The following is a 17,303-nucleotide window of genomic DNA, read 5'->3' on the forward strand; positions in this document are numbered from 1 at the left end:
AATAACAGTAAAGGAAGAAGATCTTGTGCAGACTAGTAATGAGAAATGGTGTAAACTAGTGCTAATTATGTGGGGCATAAAGTAATAATAAAAAGGAGACTAGAGTGTTTGTGAAATATATGTGTGGTTAAAAATGTTCAGCTTTCACCATGGATGGGAAAAATGTAATGGAGAATAAGGAAGTTATGAATGATGGTGATGTGGTTTCTTTCCATCATAAATAAGTTAAACAGCTACGATATATGTCCTAGAACCATTGAATTATGTTGTTATAATGAGGGTAATAGCTAGCATCACAGATACAATATGGTTGCTGTATAATGAAAATCTATGGAAATATATGTAATGTGAAAAGGTAAAATGTTTTCACTGAAATTAAAATGAAGTAACTATGTTTACTTTATTAACAGCAATGAAGATGATCAAAGAAAAAGAAAAATCAAAATACCGCAATCAAATATCTCCAATCTGAAAATATATCAAGTGTGATCAGCAAAATAAAGTAATTAATTAAACATATGTTAATAGCCATTACTATTATAAGATTGTCATGAAAGCTGCATTTTCCTCGATTATCAGTTCATGGAACATCTGTGCTCCTGGACAAGTGTAAAGTGGGTGATTACAAAACATTCTGCCCAATTCCGCATTAAAGAACTCCTTAATTGCTGATCCCCACAGGACTTCACCGCCAGCACACTTTCTACATGTGTACTGGCAGAGATTTCAGGTTTTTGGGCTTTTTCTTTTTCATGTACAGCTGTACAAGTTTGGAGTTAGTATATTTAAGTAAGAAGGGCAAAATCTTCCCCTGCAAAAAAAAATATTTTTTAGTTTCAGGCAGCTGAAGCTTCAACCTGTTTGCCTTATCTGCTTGTAGCTTTAACTTGTTTAGTATCTGGGAAAGGTAGTGTAATCATATTCAGAGACTCTTTAACATACTTGAGAGGGCAATCAGTGGAATATTTCAGCAAAATAACCAATCATTCATTATAAATTTAGTTGTTACCTTAACATAGTTAACAATGTCAAAAACAGAAAAACCTTGCTAAGACCAAGCAAACAACAAACTGATGAAAGAAGCATTGCGGCAGGACCCAAGGAACCAGGCAAACTGCAAAATACAAAAGCCAATCCAAGAGAATCCAAAAGTAAAAAACAAAAGGACTAGGTTAACGTTCAAAAAGTCCTTTATTAGCACTTTCGTTCAGCGATGTGAATTTCTTCAGATACAACAACTTACTAAAACAACATTCTTAAAACACCCAATAGTTCAATTAACAATTCACAATAACAGTTCCCTCTAAAAATCTCAATGCAACCACCACCCCTTAAAACAGCATATATACAAAAATAATAAAATAAAATCCATGAATTCAAAGTCTTTTGGATAGTAAGTCAAAACTTCGTAGCTTTGCAAGGCTTTAATTTTCAACAAACGAGAAATGGAACACATTTTGTTAAGCCCTGGCCATTTAAAGGCATTAAGTTTTAGCTGCCATAGTAATTCCCTCTTTTCCAACAACAATTCTGTGGGTCCACCCCTAGGTCCTACACTCACTCTATCTATTGCCATATATTTACAGTTATGGCCAACTGACTCGCTGATATGTTTAGCAAGGGCATTAGTTACTTGTCCCTTCCTTATAGCATATTCATGCTCATAAATTCTATCTCTTAATCTGCAGTTAGTCTTACCCATATAGAATCCACTGCAAAGCTGACAACTTGCTATATAAACTATACTTTTACTATTGCAGTCAAATTTATGTCCAATTTTATACTCATGTCCCCCAATCTGGAATTTACCAGTCGATATCTTGGAACACCATGGGCATCTACCACATTTTCCCATACTTGGATATTTGTCTGCTGAAGTGATTTTTAACATTTCCAGTATTTTCTTAAAATTAATGCCCCTTCTAAATACAACTGTAGGGCCTACCCCGAATTTATCTTTCAGTTGTGTTTCTTCCATCAAAATTGGCCAGTTTTTATTTAAAATTAACCTAATGGACTTATGCTCCGAACTAAGTAACTAATGCCCTTGCTAAGCATATCAGCGAATCAGTTGGCCATAATTGTAAATATATGGCAATAGAAAGAGTGAGTGTAGGACCTACGGGTGGACCCACAGAATTATTGTTGGAAAAGAGGGAATTACTATGGCAGCTAAAACGTAATGCCTTTAAATGGCCAGGGCTTAACAAAATGTGTTCCATGTCTTGTTTGTTGAAAATTAAAGCCTTGCAAAGATAGGAAGTTTTGACTTACTATCCAAAAGACCTTGAATTCATGGATTTTATTATTTTATTGCAGATATATATTTTATTAACTAATTTTAATAATAATAATGAATTTTGTTTATCTACTGTTTTAAGGGGTGGTGGTTGCTTTAAGATTTTTGCAGGGACTTTTTATTGTAAATTGTTAATTGAAGTATTGGGTGTATTTAAGAATGTTGTTTTAGTAAGTTGTATCTGAAGAAGTTCACATTGCTGAATGAAAATGCTAATAAAGGACTTTTTGGACATTAATCCAGTCCTTTTGTTTTTTACTTTTGGATTCTCCTGAATTACCTTTCGCATTTTGCAGTTTGCCTGGTTCCTTGGGTCCTGCCACAGTGCTTCTTTCACTAGTTAACAATGTCTTCACAAAAGCCCCTGAAGATGGAAGTGACATAAATAAAAAAAACAAAAAAGTGAAAAAAAATATTGTTTAGGTCATAGTGGCACTGAGTGGGAGTCACAAATATCTAAAGAATATTCAGAAAAATGTAAACTTTGCAAAACGGTATTAAAAAAGAGTAATATTTATGTAAAAAGATGGCATTCAAAAGCCACAGGTCTGCAACACAATGGTAGGAAAGATTGTGTGATGTAGTATGTCAACAGAGTGTGGAACTATGATGAGGAATATGGTGATATAGGTGACATCATCATGATCATGCTACACACAATTGTTAAAACCTTTGAAATGTTACAATGTCTACAGTGCAGGAAAGCAAAGCACATGTGTAAAATGGAGAAAGTAAAGCTGGAGCAGAGAAAATTGACAAATATTATGGCAAGCACAAACTATGTACTGAGCTCAAGAGCCATATATCCAGCCATACCATGATGATGCTGGCAGTTCTAACACTAGACACATTGCTGTTCTGTTCACTGGCCAGTAACTCTTTGTTTGGTACACAGTACACACAGACATGGTGGACTAAGTATGTGGTATGTGACCTTCATACCACCTGAACAGTATGCATGGCCAAAGAGTAAGACTGGAAAACTTTGTGAATCCTGCTACAGGTACATTCCAGATGATTACAGGAATATCTCAGGCATCTGCATCAGTATTGAAAATGCAGTTATTATCTGCATGCCATGGCATGTGGGTGACTCCAAGCCTTTCCTGATGTCCTCCTAGGAATGATAAATAACCATCTAAGCATTCCACAGAGTTGCAGGTTTGCTAACGGTTTTAGATGAAACAAACTGCATCCATATAGCATATATATTCCAGTAGGAAATTAGGATATGTTTTATATGAACTCTACATCTAGCCAGCTAACTAAGTATCAACTTGTCCTACAAGTGATGAAGCCTAAGCACCGCAGTCCTGAATGATGACATGTATGTGACATCCTTGGTGGTGTGTTGTGAAAGACACACATCAGACACATGAGAAAACACACACTGTGGTAGAGAGAGACATATACAGTGTCAGACATCTTCAAGGGGCAGCAGTAGGGGATTCAGTACTCATCACAGATATTCCAGACTTATGTCGTGCTACACGTCTGCCTACAACAGAAATTTGTCACAGGACAGCCCATGGTAGCAGAGCACAGGAGAGCTACCCATCAAAAGTGGGAGATCTGATACGGCAAAACCTGATGATTTAAAAATTAAACTGTGTCTCATCTCAGTATTCCTGATTTGGGAGGCTGTGCCCCCCCCCAGCTTCCCATTATCCATACATAATAACTCTTTACCTGGTACACCTCGGAGAAGGGGATTACTCCAAGATCCACAATTTAAAAGCTAGTATATACCCCTCCAAGTATACTACTAGAAGACTATACTTAACATCCTTGGACGTTCAGTATGCACCACATAGAAGAGTCTTACATGCAGTGCAGAGCAGACTATATTAAATAGGATGCCACAGAAGCATCACCACTTACAGCATCTGGAAGGTTTGTCTGCAACATACCATGTAGCACATGTTAATGTACCATACCTCACAGTAGTGACCTTCAATGACCTAGCAGCAGTGTGCTAATGGGAAGTGAGATACAAGCATGTACAGTTACCATGATTAAGTTGCATCATTATATAGTCTGTGTAGCACAAATGTTATGAACACAGTGTATCACACAGGGCATCTAGTATAATAACTGTCAGATACTCATTAAATATTAACATACACAGAGGACAGCCAGTTAGAATCATAAAAACACTGCAGATTGTAGACAAGAACCACGTATTAGACATCCCTGTCATGCTTGTGCATGTGTTTCCATGGTGGCAGAGAACAGATAAGAAGGCACTCACATGGGAAAAGAGCTGGCTGGCAGCCCCACCACTTTAGAAGTGAATATACTTCACTGTGGTCACTATGGGTAACATCAGCCCAAGAATTCTGTACAACATTGAATGATACAGAGGTCATTGTACCCAGGGCATAGCTATTACTGCTGTCTACCAGACAGTGGCCTAATGCATAACATTCATGGTGACCCCAAACCAGCTCCACAGAGCTGTACAGTGTTTGCACATCATCTGTGTCTTACACAATGTCGATCCGAATGTTGAAAGCTAGCATCTTCAAACCCACTCCATGAGATCCATTAGTCCAGTGTTTAGCTGTGTCACATCATATCTCTCAGCACTGTGCACCAGGCATATAGTTCTGTTGAATCCAAATAGTGCTGTTACCAGGTGACATTGATGGTTAATGTTCTGGTGTAGCACCATGCTGCATGTAACATAATTTGGGTCATTCCTCCACCATGGCACAGCTCTATGCATACATTTGACCCATATGGCATGCAGTAGCAGACATCCTGGAATGTCACATCTCAGCTGTCAATGGTAATTGTGAAAATATGCCCTCTTACTATTATGCAGCAAATGAAAGCAGTTCTACTGTCAACATAGCAAACACTGTCTAAGACTAGTCTTGCAATGCTCTCACCTTGTCTGTCCATTCTCCATTATGGTAAGGTGGCATGACCAGCCTGTGTCACATATCTATATGATTCTTGCTGCCCATGTCAGACTGAGGACACATATCATGTAAGGCAGTGGTGCTATTATCATTGCTGCAAACCTCTTCAAGTACCAGGTGCAAATCATCACTGCCATCTGCCAGTCCCATCACAGGTAATGTGTCCAACAACTCCTCAAAGGCAAATCTGCCTGCCTAGAGATGTGTTAGAGACCTTTGTAGTGTCTCAGTATCAGCCATGCTGCAGCTGAGCTGTACTCATACCACATTTGACACAGTAAACAGGATGCATGTATACAGTTGTTAACAGATGGTACATATGTTACAGATGTAGCTCAAGTGAAGACTGTTTCTGCAATGACCATTTTGTCAAGACCAGTTGACAAAAAATGGCATTTTGTCAAAATTCAGACTTGGTAAAACTAAAATTAAAATAAAGCATTTTAACGAATAACAAATGGCCCATACTTCTCACACAGGGGAGACCTCTACACCACCTGTTTTAGTATAACCATCGCTAGTATAACCATCTCTTTGGTTGTTGCATTTTAAAGGCAGAAATATAGTGACTCTGAATAAATATACTGATTTATCAAGTGAGTCCCAAACAAATTTTCTGTGACAAAACAAGCTTTGATGACTCAGACATTTTCTATATGTCACACTACAGCACATGTACCTGTGGATTAAGAAATCACTGCAATTGTACATGTAGCAAATACATGGCTTCATAGCTCCACTACTAAATCATAACACACCCATGACATCATAGCACCCACAATATCAAACTTGCCAAAATGAAATACTGTAATTTAAATTATAGAAGAGTTTAAACACTTTGAATTGCAAACTGACTACAAATTGCACTTTGCAAATCACTGTAACTCTGTCACCTCCAAAAGAAACTAGCTTGTAGGAAGGCTGCAAAGCCTGAAAAGATTTCTTATTAATCAGCCGATGAAAAAGATTGCCTGCATCTTAATTAATTTCATATCTCATTATGGAAGCTGCTGTACTTACTGCCATGTCTGCTTACACTACATACAAAAGAACATCCTCATACAAAAAATATATCTTGCAAGTTCAGTACAAGACTTATCACTGACTCACTGTAAGAATCTTTAGCAGACTTGCATTAAAAAAGCAAAACTAAATCTGAAAAGTCTACACTTGTCCACAGAAGAAGTCTGCTCAACCATTTGCCCATCTTAAAGTGTCACCTAGTGGTTATATTAAGGACATACACTAACCATGGCTGGGCTTAAAAAAGTCCTCCCTGGGGTCATTAGCCTTTTAATCATCAATGAATGTATGTGATGAACACCTGCCAGTATCTGTAGCAAAGCCAAAGAAACTCACGTGTGTGAACTCCATGCAAAGGAGTATAGAAATGTCTTCAAAGAAGACATTAGAGGTTATTGGAATGCTCAGAAATATTGCAGCTGTACGATTGATGATCCCATCTGATCATCATGGCATTTCTTCTAGTACATGACTTCTCAGCATTTCATCCTAGTTTACTTCTCTCAATCAGCTAACATTTTCAGCCCCTCAGCAACCTATTGTGTTATCCCCTCATTTTCATTTTATCTTGTGTATTCTTTCATTTTCTTCTATTCTCTTTTACCTTGTGACATCTTACTTCACCTAGTTCTGTCTATTTTCATTTCACTTCTACCTATCCACACATGGCCAAATAACTGGTTATTTTACAGCTTATCCAAGCAAGGTCTGATCTTTTACATTCCTCTCACTATTATAATATTTAATGATTCAATAACATTGGCTTGATTTGGTCATTAACACCTTTCCCAAAGCTGTACATCAGCTATAAGTTTGATACTTCACACATTTCTCTTGCCATCTACTGAGCTCTGAGAAAAGGCAGCTACGTTTATGGTAACTGTTTTTTTCTATAGCAGGCTTACAAATTTATATAAAAAGGTTATTTTCTTTTAATGCTTAGAATAACTATAGTTTAATATAGCCAATTGTTTACTAGAGTTAACAAGCTGCTTTTTACCTAAAGTATTTAACTCCACATTAAATAATAAGTCTCTCCACCTGTACATAATTGGTGTGTTACTTTTCTACCAATGCTCGCTCTACCAGATTACATAATTTGCTTTAATTCATTGAACTGCAGTAGTTACACACTGTTTGCTGATGTATCCACTCCTTTTTAATTGCTGATTTGCCTATTAGTTAGCAATTACTGTTTACACATATTATCTATTGCTCAGACATGTCACAGATGTAAAACATATATTAACTTATCCTGTGACTGTTTCCTTGTCAGACTAGTTTCTAAAATTTAAATGTATTACTCTGTGTTGTAATGTGGTCCTTTTTTATCTGGCCTCCCCTATAAATCAGCTCTGCCCAGTGAGTAAATAAATAAATAAATAAACTGATCACAGTATGATTGCTATATATTATAGTATGTAATGGTGATTTGTGCTGTTACACATTATCTTGGAGATCTCATTCTTTTATACCAACTTTGAGAAAATAAAGAGGCAGTCAGACAGAACTGAACAGTATTCAAATACATGGATATCCTTTGCATATCTTGGGGAAAAACGTACTGCACTCTTGGCCTTTACATAAGTGTATCTGTGAGGTAAGGCTGTATCTACAGTCTGTGGTCAACAAAGGTGAGATCAATACTATACATGGTATAAACAAAAGAACATATACATATTGGTGGCGGCTCCATCAAATTCAGACTAACCATTGGCATTTCACAGGTTCACTCATAAGTTAATATTCAGTTTTGGCTGCTGAATACATAGATTCCTTACACTTGTTGGTGGATCAGGGTTCTTGTGTAAATGTAGCCATGCGGTTTATATAAGTGCTTTTATTCCCTCATAGGGTCTACTGCACTGCCTCCTGTGCCCATATGCAATATGTTTGATATCGTCTGGATAATATCACTGTGAAAGACGATCTGTTTATTTTTGATACTGTCCAGGCAACTTTCTAGTCCAGACCGAACAGTAACTAAAAAAACATCAGTGCCTAAGAAATAATGGGTCTTTGGCAGTACTTTGGGTTATGATGCAATTATACATCAGTGTTGCAATTTTTCCAAGGTATTGACATTGGTGTGTGTGTGTGTGTAACTGAAAATATCACTGATATTCTATGCCAAGTGAACATTAATCACTGATGAAATAGGTACTATAGTGCATCAGGTGGTTGCTATAGTAACATGATAAGAACTGACAGTCATGGTTTCCTTTTCAGATAAGGAAATCTATCAAGACAATGCTGACATGCTGCAAGAGCAATGGTCCCAGTTATACTCACAATAAAGGTATGTTCTCTGTTCAGTATTACACAAACTCAGAGCCTCAACAGGTTTTCCACCTTTTGATAATCTCCATAAAACCTTTTCCCTGAACCATTTTCCTAAATCAGCATTGAAATGATCCAGACTAGAAGCCTTTCTAAAAGAAAAATTAAAAAAAAGACTATAAGCCTTTCTATTCCCTAGTGGTAATTCATTCCATAATTTACCTGCCCTATTGTGGACATATGAAACCAAAAATGTATTATTCCTAGTACCATACATGTGGTGGCTTGTTTCCATACCAAGAAAAACCAGCATAGTGACATTGTTCATACATTTATACACAATTATAAGATAACCTTGGACCAAACTGCACCATACTAAATACAGGGATAATGGCTCCAGTTGAGTCCTGCTCTTTAGATGTTTAGCTCTTTGTATCTGTTTAGAGTAAATACTTCTACATTTTTTCCAACCTTACCCATTGTGAACAATTATAGGTACAAGCAGTTCTACAATATTTTACATAAGGCCTTACAACAGCCTTATAGATGGGAACCAAAACGGTCTCATCGCTGTTGGAAATGCTATACATGATATCCCTGATAACTACACAGCACTTCTTAATGACCAGTGTAAGATTAGCCACATATTTTAGTTGATTATTCACTATGAAGCCCAAATACCTAACTCTGATCTCAATATTTAATATAATACTATCGACTGCCTATGGAAAACGTGGATTAGTATAACCAAAGTACAATACACAGTGCCCAAGAGTACAGACTATCCAAATATCCCTAACTGCCACTATTTTGGTGTCAACAGCTAACTTACTAAGCTATATGTTGCTATGGATTGGAAATGTTGATAGTTTCACACTAACCCTGATTAAGTTCATAGATGTTCCTAGGGTCACCATCTTACCCTAACCACCTCCCCCTATCTCTCTTCTCAACTAGCCTCTCCTTCTTCTGACTATATCCTACATACCACATACTACCGTTGCACTATGACTTTTCACTATTTTCCAAAACACTTTCTCACTCTTCCTCTCAATGGACAGATTCCAGATGCTTACCCCTTGCCTTCCACTTATTTGTTTGCCATCAGAAGACATTAGCATATACTCATGGACAGATATCTAATACTACTTAGTCATTAGTGGTGTATATATGTATAAGAGAATGTAACTAGGTATTCTGCTCTCTGTTAATAATAGCTCTGTCCTACAACTTGTGAAAATTAAATAAAAAGAATGACATATCGAATGCTATAGCCTGTACTGTCAACACCTGTCTTTGACAAAGTATGTGTGTACATGAATCAAATCATAAGTGGAATCCTTTCCCCTGGACCTCTCCAGAAAAGGACTGACATGCTAGTATTTAACTAAATGTACAGTTTTATATTGATTTCATCCCTATATATGTACTATATTCTTAAATATCTAGATGTAACACCTTGCATGTTTGACTATGCATCAGTATGTGTTTCTCTCTGTGTAAATGTAGAGCTTTTATCCCCGGGCCTCCACTGAAATAGGATGGTTGTCCAGTTGGACTTTCCGGGTAAACAAACATAAAATAAATAAATAAAATAAAATAAATATATTAAATAGCAGGGTTCCAAGAACTGATCCATGCAGTACTCCAGCTGTTACCTTCCTGAGCCCACAGACAGTATCCTTGACTTTATCTTTAAATGACCTTTCAATCAACCACTCCCTAATCCACCTAATAACAAGCTGATTGATATCTGGTTTAGACAAGATAGAATGTCACCACGAGGCAGAGAATCAAATGGCTTGGACAAATCCGGATAACTAACACTTACTAGCAAGCCTATGTCCACCAACTCCCATACATTTTAATAGAAATGTAATAGATTGGTAAGGTGATCCACCTTGTCAAAAATAGGCTGAAAGATGTCCACTCTTGCATTTAACTCCTCAGTTATTACAGAACAAATCACTGACCTATAATACATGTTACACTGATTGGACAGTAAGTATCTAACGTGTAATTATTGCATCCTTTAAATAAAGAAATAGTAACAACTACATTCCATATATATGGAAGAACTCCTTCCACTGGCCATGATGAAATAACCAATGTACGCAATGTAAAGCAGGCATACTAATTTTTGTAATAAAGTATCCATTAAGGCCATCAGGTCCTGCTGTGGAATATGACTTAATAACGCTTAGTGATTTTTCAAAAAAGGGACAAATTACTATATTATCACTTTGTAAGGGTGTAAACAGTATAGAACAGTTATTAGATATAGCCTAAAATTTATCAGCAAAAGTGTCCACTAATTATATCTGATCAGCAATCAGCACTACATCCTTGGCTGCATAGCCGGCCTTAGGCATAGGCCAACTTGGCGGCTGCCTAGGTTGCCACTCTAGCAAAGGCACTTTTCCAGTGTTTATTTATTTGCTATTTTGTAGTAAATAAATGGTTTCTTTACACTGTGTTGAATAAATACAAGAAAAACAAAAGAGTAAGACAAACTGTGAGAAAAACTGAGAAAAAAAAGTAATCTGGATGGTGTAGGTAGACCAGGATGGGGGCACCGGGTGGTGTGGCGAGCACTGTGGAGCCCTTTTGCCTAGGGCACCAGTTGAACAAAGGCCAGCCCTGCTTGGCTGCACTAAAATTCAGGGTGGAGTTCTTCCTATAATCCTTCAAATGCACATACAAAACATTTTTATTATCTGCACTAAATGTTGCTAACCTAAGTTCATTTTTTTGTGATTCTCAGTAAACTGCTAAACCTTAAATGTACTTCCTTATATTTAACTTTGTTAACCATGCTTGGTTTCCTTTTATATCTTTGCCAGCTCTTCTTTCTTCTGTCAACCACTATTATGTTTCTTAATACATATACTGGTACTAGATGATGAAACAAATTTCAAATAAGATAGCAAATATAGTCAAAAAAGATTTAAACAATCCTGTATACCTTTATCCTTCATTACTTCTTGCCACTTCCAATTTCTTGAGTCTCTTTTTATAGCTGAATAATCATCTTGATAAAATTTCAAGGATGGAAAATTGTTTTTAACACTTGGCATCACTTTTGACTTAATGAACTACCAAGAGACACACACAAATGGTCTTAACCACTTGGTACATATTCAGTTCTGCAGTAACTCCATTTTACACTACAATTAATCAAAATCAGATCAAGTATTTTGTCATTTTGTGTAGGATCTCTTACCAGCTGAGAATGACTACATTCAACAATACTTCTAACCATAGGGAAGATAGGGCAAAACATACTGTATAGTATTTGATAAGTGGATATCAGTGTGATAGTATTATTAGTTATCTGGACAGCGGCAGTTAGGATAGCTTTGGTTACCATGTACTACTAAAGCCTCATCCTCCATTAGTAAGTCCAGGAGCACGGGGGGTTGACTTGGTTCTAGTGACATGTTGTTGAGCCTTCACGTGTCATGTAGATGGCTTTATGTGCTACTCCTGTGCAACAACAGGCAATGCCTTTCTCTGTCATTATGGATCCGGTTTTGTAGGACTGGGGGAGGGGGGGGATTGGCTTACAGATATACAGACAGTAATGTATTTTGCCTAACATTTTTAGATATAAGCATTAAAATAAAAGAACCATATTTCAAAAACACAGTAATTTTAAATTAAAATACATCATTGATAATCCTAATTTCAGTGTAATTAATTGTACTACACTAGTATAAATTATAATAATGTCAGTCAACTAAACATGTCAGTCAAACAACTGGCTTATTAACTATCTTATATCAGCAATGGTAATATATTAAGATTACTGTATATTATTAAAACCCTAAAAATTCAAAGCCAGATACAGAACCAGCAATAAAGAATGGCCATTTGTTATATTAATGTTCAAGACATTCTGCTCCTGTAAGCATTGTGGCACTTGGCTACACCTCATACCATATCACACACTCCAGAGATGTATTCACTTGAACAATAATATTTTTATTTTATTTATTTTGCTTTTGTTTACTTGGTTTGTTTTACTAGGTTTAGTCAAAAACTTCTTTCAGCAGAGGCACTGGGAGAATAGCTCCAAAATGGGTCTATATTATATCATCGAACGCTTAAAAAAGTGAACGATGAATAATCGACCCCATGTAAGCGAAAGCTTACAATCTTGAAAGCTCAGAACAGTGATTTAAATCGCTGTTCCAAAAAAAAAGAAAAAAAGAGAAAAAAATTTGAAAGAATACATAAAGTGGGGGGCTTTGCTCCCCACACCCCACCCCCTACTTAAATATACCAACTCCGAGATCGCACTACAGTGGGAAAGAATTTGCTTAAAAGCCGCTTTGCTGTTTTGCCTTTTTGTTGTTTTAAGTTCGACCAAGAAGCATTTGTTAGAATGCGTCTTTGGTCATCTAATAGGAACCCCTCCAAAACATATATATAACACCTAGTCATAGCTCATTCCTTAATAAATAACTGTATCAGGCACAAAATATTATGACATAGCAAGTAGTCAGTTTTAAAGGAGAAAAATAAAAGAAACATGAAGTAATAAAAATATAACAGTTAGATAGACTCAGCATAAACATAGTCAGTAGGCAAGCAGGCAAATAAACAGTGTGAAGAGATACAGGGCATAAAATTAATATAACAAAATAAAAGGCAAGGGAGAATGGTAGAATGGAATACAAAACTAATAATACTTTGGCAAATATACTACTGAAGTAAAACAATATAACTGTGAAAGGATAACACAAGGAGAGCTCAAACTGCTAATGCAGCTGATATGTAGTGCATGTACACATTAATGTTTAATTTCTGTTTACAGTAACTTTAAAGAAAGACTTGGTGGGAAGAAGTAGATATAATGTAAGCTAAAATTCTAGACTTGGAAAAGATGTGTAAAAGAATAAGCACCCATACCACTACAGACTAAGAGAACAATAGGAAAATAAGCTCCCTTTTAGATGTGGCAAGGAAATGTTAAAATAAAAGCAATACATCTAAAAAGGCATGGGTAGGTGACCTCTTTAAGGAGTGACTGAGGGAGGCAAATAAATTCAGTCTGACATGTAGGGAACATTAATCAGCCATGGCAATTAGCATACAGTGATGCATTAGTTCAAATGCAGCAATGGGAGATGTACAGATGCCGCTCCACGCAATGATTCATTGCCACAGATAAGACTAAGCTGAGGCAAAAGACAGGTCATAAGTTAATTGTAGTGCATGCAGCATCACGATTAAGCTCCAAAAATGGGAAAAGTGGCAAGTTTGTTAAGCACCCTTCTAATGTCAAAAAGGTACTTAACCTTTTTTTAGCACTCTTAAGCCCGCCCAACACAGGGTGTCAGACTAGGAATTAACAGGGGACAGTGTTGGTCAGTGAAGAACCCTGAGAGAAGGTAAAACAGATTTTAAAAACTGTTAGATCTTCATTCTGTAAAAAGTGAACAGAGCAAAGTGTCTAATAGCTTTTACAGCATTCTAAAGCAGTTTGTTAGTCAAAGAGGCGTTATTTGTACTTGCTGTTTATTTAGCAACTCTAAATGTTTTATCAGCATTTGAAGGCTTGAAAGTTGGTAAAACATGTACTCCAATACTTTTTTTTCTGTAACTGGTACTACATGGAAAGTTCCATACACTACAAAGAATTTTGATGAGGTTGCAGAGATCATAATCCTTATTATGTGTTCTCGACACAGATGCCATGATTCATCTCTCAAGCTTTGCTCTCAAGGTAAGTTTCTTAGCATCCATGTCATGAATACATAATAATTTGTTTACATTCAAAGATCCAGTCCTAATCCTCTATACAGAACAAGTGCATTGCCAGCACATTTAAGCTGAGCAAACACATGAGTAACAACTGGGTCTGTATAAACAACTTTAAAAGAACAATTTATTGATTTATAGTACACAGCACAGCACAATCCTATCACAAAATAATGCAATATTAAATTTCTCATGGCTTAAGTGCTATTGATAGCTAGAATAAACAGCATTTCTGCTAACCACAGCATAACACAACTAAGAAAAAATGTGCAATCAACATCAGAAGCAGCAATTTTATCAGCTTTCCCAAGTCTCTAATTTATTGGATCATTTGGATGAAACCTGTCATTATGACTGGTTCAAAAGTCAAAAAGTAAAGAATCCTATGAGCTGCAAATACAAGTGAAATGCAGTAAGTTTCTTAGTTTTCTTCATTTAGCACGAGAAACCCTACCAAACTTTTATATACAAAAGTAAAACAGAATGTGATAGGAATGCAACCCTAAATGTTGCGCACAATACATCTTAATTGCACACGTATATCCACCACTGTTAATGGCATAATGCAATGAGAATGAAACTCTGTATACTATAATTTCAGTGTGAATGCAGTCCTGTACATTGTACATGAAATTAATTTCATTTTACTCCTTTTATCTTAGCAGAGATGTATGCTACCTCTACATACTGTATGCATCTCATAAGTGTAAAAATTTGTTGGAGCTTTTCTCCCTGAGCCTGTGCTGAAATGAGGTTTTACTGCCCAGTTAGACTGTCCCTGTAATAAAATACAATCAATACACAAATGCCCATTATATTACATTGTCCAGATCAGGGAACTAATACCAGTATATTAGAAGTCTGACTAGCTTTGATATGACTATGTTAGAGAAAACAGCATCAGTTTATATACAGGAAAAAAAAACTAAAGTAAAAAAATTAAAATAAAAAAATAAAGACATCCACAGAACAATGGCAAAGAAAGTGAGGCAAGCAAAACACCTCAAAATCATTGGTTGAAAATGAAATTACAATATTAACAACATAAATCAAAACTGAATCATGAGAGAAATAATATTTGGATCTTGATAATTTATAGTACTAACCTAATTGGCTGAAGTCTATAAACACTGGGAATACAGTTCTCATCCAGCTTGTACCACTGATGAAGGCAGTCTATTTCTTTTTGATAGTCTGTAGCCAACTTTTTAGTTTGGATGGAAGCATCAGTAAAATCCACATCAGTGTTTGTGAAAGACTCAGATCCCGGAAAATCATTTTCTTTGTCCTCTGACTTCATTGTAAAGTTTTCTCTGCTGTCATCTGCCAGATGTTTACTTACGGTCAGTTTCATACTGACAGCTGTCTCTTCTGTACCATGGTTTAGTAGAACGTTCTTCTTTTTTGTGGATTCTGGTTTCATTCTTTCAATTGTATTAACTATTTTCTCAAAGGCTTCTTGTTGTATTGTTTCTGGGATAGCAGGACTATCTTGTTTTTGCCCAGTAATAAGCTAAGAGAAAAAGAAAAAAAAACATATAACCAGACCTTCACATTCTAACTTCAGTATTATGTATTAAAATTAATTCCTTCAAGATACTTTTTAGCAGTGGTGGCTGGTGAGTTCAAATTGAAGGGGGGCTGCAGGACACAGCTGAATGGGTGGGGCCAATGGGAAGGGGTGTGGTCAACCAGAAAGGGGAGGAGCTATGCTCAAAACCACAAAAACTGGAACTTTAATTAAATACGCTACCCTGGGTGCCAAACCATCATTATGAGAGTCCAATCAAGACAATGTGAAGTGTTGAAGAATATTTCAATGCATTAGCTGCATGACAGCTTACTTAATATCTAGATGGAAACAAAAAGGCTGTGAGCATGAAAAAATAAATTACTTTTTAAATACATTACTAGAATGCCAGTCAACATCAAGCAGAAGAAAAACAAGCAGCACTCAACTCAAACCACTTCTCCTTGCACTGCAGTTCTAATTATAATTTTATTCAGCTTTATTAAAGTACCAAGTAACATGCTGAAAGTAGCAATATCTGTGATACCCCACTTGTAAAAATGTTTCTTATCCAAAAAAGACCTGCTGCCTGACAACAACTATCTACTTGTTTCATGGGGAAAACATGATCAAAGTAAAAAATGAAAAGCAAACAAGAAACAAGATCAAGATACATTGCTTAAAGGATTACTGTACAGGTAATAGACCACACATGGTAGATTGGCATTCTGTTTGGCTTACAGGTAAAGCCTGCAATGATGACTGCAAGTCTCTAACAAATGTAATTAGCTTCTTAAAATAATGTAATCCTGTCCTTTATTACAAATGCTGTCATATGCATTTCAATACCCAAGGTTTATACATTATCTAGTTATGCAAGTATTCTGTGCATTGGCAACAGGAAGGCTTTCACTGTTGGCAATTCTTTTAACAGTATGCTTATTAAAGCTTACTTGCATCTTACAATCTCAGACAAGCTTACCTGATGGTCATTAAAGCATTGCTACTTAAACACAGAGCAACAGGCACTTTGAGTAATAATGAGCATAAATCAACAGTATAAAAATATGACAAACCAGAACATTCTGCAAAATCAAGGACAGAATAAAAGTAGTACTTGTGTCTACCTTGGATGGCGGGATACTCTGCACATTTACACTGCATAACTTCTCCTTGCCTTGCTTGGACACATCCAGAGTCACACTACATGGGGCAGTGGGGTACAACAAGTATGTCACAATATGAAATGTCTCTGGCTGACTGTGATGGCCCTGACACATTTGTCATGCCTCTCAACCTCAGAGCAAGAAATCTGGACAAAGCCATACACAGAAGTGGGACAAGGCCCAAAAATAAGGACAATTTTAAATATTGCTCTTATAAACTTAGAAAGGCAATGGAGTAGTAGGTCTTGCATTAGTATGAATTTCTGAAGGGTATGCAATCTGAAACACAAATGTCTGTCATTATTTTCTAACTTCAGCCTTTAATATTGCTC

The 17,303-nt window shown here is 36.4% G+C and overlaps 1 protein-coding gene across 1 annotated transcript in view; it reads right to left on the reverse strand.

Annotated features, from left to right (window-relative positions):
* LOC122794919 (NACHT and WD repeat domain-containing protein 2-like) overlaps positions 1–17,303 on the reverse strand; it is a 1,236,179-nt gene that overhangs the window by 914,384 nt on the left and 304,492 nt on the right. The window contains exon 7 of the mRNA XM_044063511.1: positions 15,402–15,808. Coding sequence (XP_043919446.1) covers positions 15,402–15,808 — 407 coding nt within the window. The remainder of the gene's footprint in view (positions 1–15,401; positions 15,809–17,303) is intronic.

Source organism: Protopterus annectens, chromosome 2.part1, assembly GCF_019279795.1.
Source record: "Protopterus annectens isolate FY-2018-M chromosome 2.part1, PAN1.0, whole genome shotgun sequence".
Classification (NCBI taxonomy): Eukaryota; Metazoa; Chordata; order Ceratodontiformes; family Protopteridae; genus Protopterus; species Protopterus annectens.